Below are 11,579 nucleotides of genomic sequence, written 5' to 3' on the forward strand. Positions count from 1 at the left end.
CCCCCCCCCCCCCCCCCCGGCGACCTGACCTCCGCTCTCCCTCCCTCCCCTCCCGGCCAACCCGACCTTCGCTCCACCCCCCTCCCCCTCCCCTCGCTGTCAGAAACACAGGCACTGACAGAGAGTGAGAGACATCCACACAGACACACTGGGGGGCGGGGGGAGGTTTATTTATTTATTTTTTTGATTGATTTATTGGTTGATTTATTGATGTATTTATCATTTTTTTGATGATGGCTCTTTATTTGTAAAACTGAAGTGTTTAATGTTTGTAAACTTCCCTTTAAACCGCCCCCCCCCCCCATTCCCTATGCCTGATTTGTAACCTACGCCTGATTTTCTAAGTGTAGACAAGGTTTTTCTGAGCGTACAAAAATCTACACTTACTCCATTCTAAGTTAGTTTGGAGTATGTTTTCACTGCCTAAACTTTCAAAACGGGTGTAAGTGGTGTGACATGCCCCCTTTTGGAAAAAAAAATCTGTTCCAAACTGAAACTGTTCTAACTGACTAGAACTGGAGCAAACTAAATGCCGAGAATTGCAATTTCTAAGATACTCCATTCTAAACCAGTTGCTCCAAAAAACAGGAGCAACTTAGGCTGAAACTTGGCCCCAAAGTCTGAAGTCGATAGTCTGTGTACAAGATCAAAGACAACAGTACTAATATAATAATTTGCCTTCATGTAGCATCTTTAACAGATTTCTAACAGAAACAATGTTCCCAGGCACTTAGCATTCATTTATCTATTTATCCTTTTGCAAAGTCATGAAGGGTGAGCTTTAGAAAGGGGGAGGTGACTAAGTCTGGCTGAAAAGTTGGGTTTTGAAAAGGCTTTTTAAAGGAGAAAAGACATGGGAGAGGTTTTTTTTTGGGGGGGGGGCGGGGGTGGGAGGAGAAAGGTCAAAGTGGAGAGATAGTTCCAGATATTATACCCAAGAAAGTTGCAGGTGCTGCCACCAATGGTAGAGAGAAAGTAGGGATTAATGCGCAAAAGTCCAGAGTTGGGCTGGACTAATGATCCGGAGACGCGAGTTCAAATCTTATCATGGCAGCTGTGGAATTTAAATTCCGTTAATTAAATAAATCTGAAATTTAAAAAAAAGCTACCATCAGTAATGGTGACCATGGGCCAAATTTTCCCCAACCCCTTTTTTCGGTGCACTTACCTTAAAAGCGGTGACTTTGTACGCTGGAAACGGCGCCGAAAAAAAGCGGCCCCATCCTGCCTGCACTGCCAAGTCTCCGGTGTCCCAGCGTGGCGTAGCTAGTGAAGTGGGGGGCGGAGTAACAGGCCAGCGCAGAAAGCACTGCTGGCAGCTGCGTGCATGCGCAGTGAAGTCTGCGCGTATGCTCCTGCCCTCCCAGCGTGTCCTGCGGGCTGTGAGCAGGACCCGATGCTCGCAGCCCCTATCCCTGGCCGAAGGGACGACCCGATCTTCACCGCACCCTATCCACGGCCGAGTGGCCTCCCGCACCGGCCGGCCGGCTGATTTCAGTTTTATTTTTTATTTATTGATGGTTGTGCTTGAGAGTTTTGATTTGGAGGGTGTGGGGGGGTGGGGGGGGGGGGGAGGAGAGGAGAGGTTTTTTTTGAGAGGTGGGGGGAGGAGAAAGAGTGTTTTGATGAGGTGGGACTTAAAATAAAACTTGATTCTGGCATAAAGGTAGGACTTCTATTTTTTATTTGTTATTGATTGAACGCTTATTACTTTTTGTGGTTTGTTTAGTGCTTGGTGCAGGTCCTCAGCTTCCTTCTATTTTTTATTATTGAATGCTTATTTTTGTGCTTTGGTGCTTTATAAGTGTTGGTGCTTTAAATGTACTAACCTGCGCCAAATTCTTAACTGCCCGCAATGTTTTTCAGAGCTGGCCACATACGTTGACCTAAGTCGATTTGGAGTAAGTTTTAGCTGCCAAAGTGGCATAAATGGCCAAAACTGGTGCAAGTGTCTGGGAACGCCCCCTTTTGGGGAAAAAAACTGAACTAAAAAAAACTGTACCTAACTGATTTACTCTGGAGCAAATTTTTTGGGGAAAATGGCATTTATGCCAGAAAAAACAACTTACTCCAAAAATAATTGATGCCAAGTCATGGCCAAAATTGGGCTCCGTGAAACTACCGGATTTTCATTAAAAAAAAACCCATCTGGTTCACTAATATCCTTTAGGGAAGGAAATCTGCCATCCTTACTCAGTCTGGCCTATATGTGACTCCTGACTCACAGCAATGAGGTTGAACATAAGAAATAGGAGCAGGTGTAGGCCATTTGGACCCTCGAGCCTGCTCCGTCATTTAATAAGATTATGGCTGATCCGATCATGGACTCAGCTCCTCTTCCCTCCCCGCTCCCCATAACCCTTTATTCCCTTATAGCTCAAAAATCTGTCTATCTCTGCCTTAAATATATTCAATGACCCAGCCTCCACAGCTCTCTGGGACAGAGAATGCTATAGATTTAGAACCCTCTGAGAAAAGAAATTCCTCCTCATCTCAGTTTTAAATGGGAGGCCCCTTATTCTGAGACTATGCCCCCTAGTTTTAATTTCCCCTATGAGTGGAAATATTTCTCTGCTCCACCTTGTCGAGCCCCCTCATTATCTTATGTTTTGATAAGATCACCTCATTCTTCTAAACGCCAATGAATGTAGGCCCAACCTACTCAACCTATCTTCATAAGTCAACCCCCCTCATCTCCGGAATCAACCTAGTGAACGTTCTCTGAACAGCCTCCAATGCAAGTATATCCTTCCTTAAATACGGAGACCAAAACTGTACGCAATACGCTTAATGTGGCCTCACCAATACCCTGTGTAGTTATAGCAGGACTTCTCTACTTTTATACTCTATCGCACTTGCAATAAAGGCCAACATTTCATTTGCCTTCCTGATTACTTGCTGTACCTGCATACTAACTTTTTGTGTTTCATGCACAAGGACCCCTAGGTCCCTCTGTACTGCAGCACTTTGCAATTTTTCTCCATTTAAATTATAATTTGCTTTTCTATATTTTTTCTACCAAAGTGAATGACCTCACATTTTCCCACATTATACTCCATCTGCCAAATTTTTGCCCACTCACTTAGCCTGTCTATATCCCTTTGCAGATTTTTTGCGTCCTCACAATTTGCTTTCCCACCCATCTTCGTATCATCAGCAAACTTGGCTACATTGCACTTGGTCCCTTCATCCAAGTCATTAATATAGACTTATAAATAGTTGAGGCCCCAGCACTGATCCCTGCGGCACCCAACTCTTATCTGCCCTCTCAAATGGCTTAGCAAGCCACTTCGTTGTCTCACCATCACCTTCTCAAGGGCAATTAGGGGTGTGCAGTAAATGCTGGCCTTGCCATCCCAGCAATGCCCACATCCCATGAATGAATTTTTTTTAAAGTGGTGTAGATATAAGGCTGGAGGAAATTGCAAAGGTAGAGTAGGGTAAAGCTTTGGCGAGACTTGAGGATAAGAAGTTTAAATGTAATGCATTGGGGGCATGGAGCCAGTGACTCTGGATTGGAACTGGGGACAAGGTAGTGGAGTTAATGCTGGGTTCCAGTCTTCCTGATGAGGAAGACTGGAGTTGGAGAGAGCAAGAATTATCATAATGCTGTTTGTGGGATCTTGCTTTGTACAAATTGGCTGCCACTTTTCCTGCATTCCAACAGTTAATGGTAGTACTTAATTGGGTGTAAAGCACTTTGAGACGTCGAGGTTGAGAAAGGCGATGTATAAATGCATGCCTTTCTTTCTATATATGTGGAAGCTGCTGACCATGCCTGTGAATCATATTGCTGAGGGCCAATATGTAGATGAGGAAGCGGAGGGGGCCAAGGGTAGATCCTTGAGGAGTTCGAGATGACTGTTTTGTAGATGAGCTGGCTCCATTCAACAATAGCAACAACTTGTATTTATATAGCGCCTTTAATGTAGTGACGCGTCCCAAGGCGCTTCACAGGAGTATTATGGGATAAAACAATTTGGCACCGAGCTGCATAAGTAGAATTTAGCGCAGATGACCAAAAGCTTGATCAAAGAGGTAGGTTTTAAGGAGCATTTTGAAGGAGGAAAGGGAGGCGGAGAGGTTTAGGCAGGGAGTTCCAGAGCTTGAGACCTAGGCAACAGAAGGCACAGCTACCAATGGTTGAGCGATTATAATCAGGGATGCTCAAGAGGGCAAAATTAGAGATAGGGATGGGCGAGGCTATGGAGAGATTTGCAAATAAGGATGAGAATTTTGAAATCGAGTCATTGCTTAACCGGAAGCCAATGTATGTCAGCGAGCACAGGTTGGTGAGCGGGGCTTGATGCGACACGGGCATCCCAGTTTTGGATCATCTCTAGTTTACGTAGGGTAGAATGTTCAAGGCCAACCAGGAGTACGTTGGAATAGTCAAGTCTAGAGGTAACAAAAGGCATGGATGAGGGTTTCAGTGGCGGATGAGTTGAGGCAGGGGCGGAGATGGGCAATGTTACGGAGGTAACATTCAGAAAGATAATGGAATTGTGCAAGGGGATTCACACAGCTGGGCGACAGAGGAAAGTTGATGAAGAAGAATGGTATGGACAACGTAACAAACATTGTTGAGAGAACAAAGAGGCACAACAGACCATAGTTGTGATTGGAGAATGTCATTTGTGACTTTTCCTAGGACCATCTCGCTGCTGTGAGAAATCACATTGAAGAAATTCAGATAGGGAGTTTTGAGAGCGATGGATACAAATTTGGGAGACGGTGGTGTATTTCAGAACTTTGAGAGGAAAGGGAGGTTCAAGATTAGGCAATAGTTGGAGAAAACTGATGTGTTGAGAATGTTAAGAATACTACTACAGGTATAGCGTCGAAAATCCGGAGGCCTCGAGAGCAAGGCAGCTCCGGATTCTGTATATTTCCAGGCTTCAGAACGTCTTTATGACGTCCCGTGTTCGGAAATGTCTGGGCCAAGGTAGGTAGGGGAGGTCGAGCGACGGTGGCACAGGGGCGAGGTCGGCAACGCGGTGGCAAGGGAGGAGGTGGCAGCGGCCCAAGTCGGCGGCCTGTGGCGGGGGTGAGGTCAGCGGCGTAGGCAGGTGAGAGGTTGGCGACAGCCCCAGGCGGGGGAGAGGTCGGCGACGGCCCCACACGGGGGAGAAGTCGGCAGTGGCCTGTGTGGGGGCGAAAGAGAGGTCGGCAGTGGCCTGAGGCGTGGGTCCGGATTCCGGAACATATTCCGGACGACCCCGCCACAGATCGTCCCGGAATTCGGAACAGTACGGATTCTCGAGGCTGTACCTGTACAACAGAAACTTTATGTCTATAGATTTGTCCATGCAGCATGACTCTTGAAATTGTCCTTTTGTTTGGCTCACAAGTTAGAAACACACAGGAGTGTACCATATGATGCATGTAGAGCCACGATGTAAACTTAAAAATGGGTTCCTCTTGGAGATCAAGCATATGGGCATTTGCCAGGGCCTATTTAAAAAGTGCCTCCTGTAAATGTAATAAGTATGCAGTTTTCAAATATTCCATGCACATGTAAAATAGGAGCTACTGTATCTCCAGCTGTGGCTGCTGACACCGCAACCATTGTCCGTTTTTTCATCTTTGAACAGAGATTTAATGTATGGATCCTAGAAATCATGTGCAACAGTTACTATATAGTTTTTATTTTGAAATGGCTTTGCTTTTAAGGTGCTGCATTAAGTAGTAACATATTAAATCAAAAGACAGAAAATGTTAATTTAAATTTATCCTTGAGGTATCAAACTTTACTTGTATCCTGGACCTCGAGCCTTAAATATGATTTTCAAAAGGAAAATGGGATTTGTGTGGATTTTCCCGAAATCGCAGGCAATTTGGTGTAGTCAGTGCAGAGAGTATCAGAGGAAACTTCTGTGTTTCTGTATTTAACATTAACTTTTCTTTCACTATTTTTAACATGCAATCAAGATACCTTCACTTCGGCGTATTCCTACAGAGTAACAAATAAGGGATGTGGTGTATGTTGATTGTGACCTTGCCATCCATTTTTTTTTTAAATTCTTTTTAGTTTGGTTCAGTTGGGAGCACTCTAATCTCTGTTTAAGCCCAAGTACTGGACTCTGTGACTGACACCAAGTGCAGTACTGAAGGAGTGCTGCATCATTGGAGATGGCATCTTTCAGATGAAACTTAAACTAGCGCCTCATCTTGCTGCTCAAGTGAACAGAAAAAAATCTCACTGTACTCTTGAAGGAAGAAGCAAAGTTCCCCTGGTGTCCTAGTCAACATTCATCTCTCCGCCAACACCATTAAAATAGAAATTAACTGGTCATTTATTGCACCTGCTGTTTGTGATATCTTGCTGTGTGCAAATTGGCTGCTACATTTACCTACACAATTGCAGGGAGCGTTTTGGGACGTGATATAGATGTGTTATATAAATGCAATAAATCATTTATTCTTTCTCCAAATACCTTTACAGGTGCAACGTCTCAAATCTAGCAACCTCGGGACTGAGACCGTTCCAGTTTTCGGATTTTTCCTGATTTCGGACGAGAACCTCTATGAGCCGAAAATTCCGGCCTTGCCGGTTCCGTACAAAGTGTGCACGGACCCGGCGAGGCCGCGCAAAAGCCAGTTTTCAGGGCGCGATGCACATACACTGAAAGATTTCTCCAAAGCTGTGATAGCTAGTCCGGTCTGCTGATTTTTGGACAATAATTCCGGATTTTATTTTATTGATTATCAAATGGGATTTTCTCGTCCATTTTCGGACAATGCCGATTTTCGATTTGAGACATTGTACCTGCATGTTCTAAAAGACACTTTTGCACTCTATGCCAGATCTTGGGAGAGCAGCCTCAGAGAGCTGCTCTGTGGAATTTACACTGAAGCTATAGCACCGGTCTCCACACAGCAGCCATGTCAAATTAGCCACTGCACATGCACAACCACAATTCTTCTGTTGATGACATAATGACATCAACAGGGGAATTCTGAAAATCCTTGAAAATCATACTGCATTGATGCCGTGCATTTAGTGGCCAAAGTCAGACTGGTGGCAAGTGCTAAAGCAAAGAGGGAAAACTATTTTTCCTGACTGACGAATCGCAACAAAATTCAACCATTTTGCCTTACTGTGGCAGTAGGAGTCTGGGCTATAGAAGCTGATAGTCAAAGATCAAAATAAAAGTGGCTTGAGATGATTTTTGAAACTTTATATGTTTCATAGGTGAATGTTTGTATTGAAGGTAATTTGGGTCAAATTCAAGGCAAAGCTAAATCTATCCTGCCAAAATAATGTGCCATGGCATCAATTTCAGCACCCCTTTCTACCTCAGTGGAGCACTTCATTTTCCAGATTTTTGTCTCGTGGTCTGTGAATGAAGCTGTTAATTTATTGCAACATTAGAAAATAGGAGACTATCCGAAGTTAATTTAATGTAGGACTTTTATAATCAGCAGGGGCCAATTTTCCACATTGCCGATTTTTGCTGCAGTTGTAGAGGTACGTCCGAATTTTTTAGTGGCCAACTGCACCAAATAAAAAGTTGCAAGTTTCGCCATAATAAATTTTGAATTTGGCGCGATGCAGATTGTCCTTAAGCTCTGTGGGTGGAGCTTAAGGTCTGTGCCAAAAAACTGAGGTTGCCAGGGTAACGAGGGGCACACTGAAGGGCTGAGGCTGGAAAGTGAAACATACAAGACATAAGCAATTGTAGAGCCCTGATGCCGTTCCTATCCCGGGCCAAAAGCCCCCCGCCCCTGGTGCCGGTGCCATTCCATTACAGAAAGAATAGACAGACACAACTGCTGTTGGTTGTTTCAACTGAGCTCTATATTTAATTTGAAGGAACTGCTTTCAATCGTCCTTCACTGTCTATGGGCAGTTCATTGTATAAATAACAACAGAAACTTGCACAAGCACCTTTCTATTTTTTCCCCAAGCCTGTTTACATTAGGAGGTGCCGCTCCTATCCCAGGCCGAATGCCACCCCCCCAGGTGCCGCTCCTATTCCGGGTCGCATGACTCCCCAGTGCTGCTCCTATCCTGGGCTTCTTTTGAAGCCGAGCTCCAGTGTCCGGCCAAGGGAGCGATGCTGCTGGCCGGCGCTCCGACCCTGTGTGCCTCGAGCCCGGTGAGCAGAGGTTTGGTGGTGGGGTGGAACGTCAAGTCATAATTTCCATTTGCAACTTGAATAAATTTAGTTTCTCTATTCCTTCTGCAAAAAGAAACATGTATCTTGCAGTTGTGTATGAAAGTAATGTCGTCTTCCCTCCCTCCAAATTCCAACTCGGCTCCGCTAAAACAATGGCGTCTTCTTTGCCTTGATTTTCTTAAGTTACCGTAAGGTTTTACAGAATGGTGCACTGCGCTGTTTTTTTTAAAAAAAAAATCATAGTTGCCGAAACTCGCTTAAATGGCCAAAAATGGCACAGCTGCCCCCAATGATGTCAAAAATCGGGAACTAAAAAAAATCGTCCATAAGTAGTTTACAATGGTGCAAAAACTTTGGCGAAACTTGCAGATTTTAGTTTGCTCCCAAAAAAACCCGCAGAGTGATGAAAATTGAGCCCTTAATACTGTCAGTTTGTTAAAACCCAAGTACAATTGGGATAGAGTTTGCGCTGGTTTTATCAGTGCAACCTGGGTGAAATTGGCCAAATCAGCACAAAAGATTGCAGAAACTCGAGCGTAAGTTACACCAAGCATAAATCTTTAACGCTGGTTTAAGAATAATTTTGCCCATAGACAGCCCTGTAGACTGGCCACTTTGCAAGATCGGATTGATGAGTATGGCAAGTTTCCACCATTTGCAAGGAGTGTCTTAACTTGAGCTTGTTTTCTTAGGCACTAGTAGGCATGCTTTAAGCTTTTATATATAAAACAATATTTAATTTTCTAGGAAACTGACTAGTGTGCACCAATGAAGCTAATAATTAGTTCAGTATAGTTTTTAAGTCATATTCAATGATTTTAAAATCGGTTTACTCGGGTGGAGAACTCAACACTTAGTAAAAAGGCTACTTTTTTGTGATAAACCCATTTTCAGCTATCTAACTGCACCAGGTTACCACTCTTAAATATATCAATAATACTTTTTAATGCAAACATAAACAATTAGGTTCTATTACTCTGATCGATTGTGCTGGTTCACTGAAGATTTTACATTTGTGATTATGCAAATGCATTTTAGCAGAAACTTGGAACTGTAACCTAAGCAGCACAATTTGTGGCAAATTTCCCGATTGTTCCTAAAATGGAAACGCCGCCCCAATTTGTTTAATTACCTGTGCCATGCAGACAAGTGAATGTTTATTAATGAAAATACAATATTCATTAAACCATAACTCAGTTAAGCATTCTTTTGTAGTAAAGCCTTTTTGTAATTTTTATCCGCACAAACTGTAGTGATGGCAGCAATTTTTTTAATTTTCTGATAGGTATTTGCCTCCTGAGTGCTTTGTTGTAGGAAAGGAGCCACCCAAAATTTCTAACAAAGTGGATGTCTGGTCTGTAGGCGTTATCTTCTTCCAATGTCTCTATGGTCGTAAGGTGAGAGTTTTTATTTAGTTTGTTTTGTGAATCCGGGTGTGTTTGTTTCTGTTTTGAGAAAAATGTATCTAATGTGAAGTGTTCTGCTTTTTCAGCCATTTGGCCACAATCAGTCACAACAGGACATCTTGCAGGAGAACACAATATTAAAAGCAACTGAAGTCCAATTTCCTGTTAAACCAGTTGTTAGCAATGAAGCAAAGGTAGTTTTATCCAGTGTTCTTATGTAAACATTTATTAGGTAGCGCATGATTTTTTTTCATTTAAAAAAAATTTAGGGTTCGGTTGGTATAAAATCTAATGCTTCTGTTGTTCCAGGCTTTCATTAGGCGTTGTTTAGCATACCGCAAAGAAGATCGTTTTGATGTGCATCTGCTGGCTAATGATGCCTACCTTCTCCCTCATATGCGACGGTCAAATTCTTCAGGAAATCTACATATGCCTGGGCCAGCCACAATTCCTATTTCACCCATGTCAAGCATAGTTTCTTATTAAGATTTCTTTTAGTCAGACTGACAAATCTTGTAGAACTTTTTTTCCAGATTAATTTGCAGCTGGATGGTATAACTTGAAGTTTTCTTTCGGGGGGGAGGGGTGGTGCGGGGTGACAGAAAGAGAAAAAGGGGGGGAGGCTGTGAAACAATTGAGATGTACCAATTTTTGAATCCTTTGGTTTTGATTTATTTCAAGTAGAATTGAACCATGGGCACCAATGAGCTGCACTTGTTACAAAGTACTGCACACCGTAAAACTCTACTCCCATCAAGCAGCCTTTGTGTTCAGAAGTTGAAAACTGTTCATCCTGTCGTGTTTTTTTTGGGAACACTGTATATAGTAGCCTAATGAGTCACTTTGGGACTATTTTTTAATACTTAATACTGTTTTGTTTAAATAAGGCCAGAACAAATGATTTTAGCACAAAGAAATACAACAGCCCACCCAAATAAAATTATGTGAAGAGAGATTGTAGTAGCTCTTGTAAAACCTGGAAATGCACAAGAACATTTGCATATTGGAGCTACTATAAGCAGCTGATGTATTTATAGATCAAACTGTAGAATGTACTGTGCAGGATAATAGTAAAATAGCATTGTTTTATATTGTTGTAAATTATTTCATTATATTTACCTTGTTCTTAAGTTACAGCAATTTGATTGTACAGGCTGTATAAAAATCTGGCTTTATTTGTTTAGTTTTCTTAATTGGATCTCTAATTCCAATAATGGAGCTTGCCATTGCTGCTAGGTGGCATTGGTGTTTTTGTTATAATATGCCCTTCATACATTATCCACACAACTGAGGTATGTAAAGGCTTAATTTTGTATTAAATAAGACCATCTTAAGCAAGTTTTGTAGTTTTGAGGAATAGGCCATGTTACCGATGAGCCTTGACCCATTTGACAAAATAATTTCTGAGTGGTATTCAGCTATTTGGGAAGGAAGAAATGGAAATGCAAGTGAGGTTGTAACATGTTTGCAGGGTTATTGGTTTCTTCTCTGTGTAGGTATATATGATGTGAAACAGTAAATTCTGAACAATTGCCTTGTGCTGTACAAATTACAACCATTTCCAGTAATACAAAATCTTGCTGTTTAGTACAGTTTACTGCTTGTTTTTACATCCATACTATAGAATGCCTGTATGTAATTAGTACACTCTGAAACTAAACAAAATTGGTTCATCTAGGCTTTGTTAATGTTGTATAATTAAGCTGTTGCCTGTGTTGCTGGTGTTGAAAGCTACATTGTTTTCACTGTAAATAAAATGTTAACTGTCAATAAAAAGGTGCTGCTGATACTGTAGAGAGTGTAGCCAAAACCAGTAATAAACATTCAAAATTCTATTTCATTCAGGTTGTTTTGTTTAAGAAAATAACATTGTTCGAGCGTTGTCCACACACACAGGTTAAACTGAGTTTGATCATTTCTGGGGAAACCAAATGCTCAGCATGTCCATGAATTCTTAGTATATAGGTGATGTAGCACGTGGTCTCAATTTCTAGTCTCTATTGAGCCTCTCATATGCCATTTCAGTTTTTCCCCATTTAAAAAGTTCTTA

General features: G+C 42.2%; 1 protein-coding gene across 8 annotated transcripts in view; it reads left to right on the forward strand.

Moving 5' to 3' along the window:
* Positions 1-10,107, forward strand: part of tlk1a (tousled-like kinase 1a) — a 319,969-nt gene extending 309,862 nt beyond the window's left edge. For all 8 annotated transcript variants that reach the window (XM_070875656.1, XM_070875658.1, XM_070875660.1 and 5 more), the window contains 3 exons: positions 9,409-9,520; positions 9,616-9,723; positions 9,839-10,107. In XM_070875656.1, coding sequence (XP_070731757.1) covers positions 9,409-9,520; positions 9,616-9,723; positions 9,839-10,015 — 397 coding nt within the window. In that variant the 3' untranslated portion in view covers positions 10,016-10,107. The remainder of the gene's footprint in view (positions 1-9,408; positions 9,521-9,615; positions 9,724-9,838) is intronic.
* The last annotated feature ends 1,472 nt before the right edge of the window (positions 10,108-11,579 follow it).

The sequence above is a fragment of the Pristiophorus japonicus genome, chromosome 3 (assembly GCF_044704955.1).
Source record: "Pristiophorus japonicus isolate sPriJap1 chromosome 3, sPriJap1.hap1, whole genome shotgun sequence".
Taxonomy (NCBI): Eukaryota; Metazoa; Chordata; class Chondrichthyes; family Pristiophoridae; genus Pristiophorus; species Pristiophorus japonicus.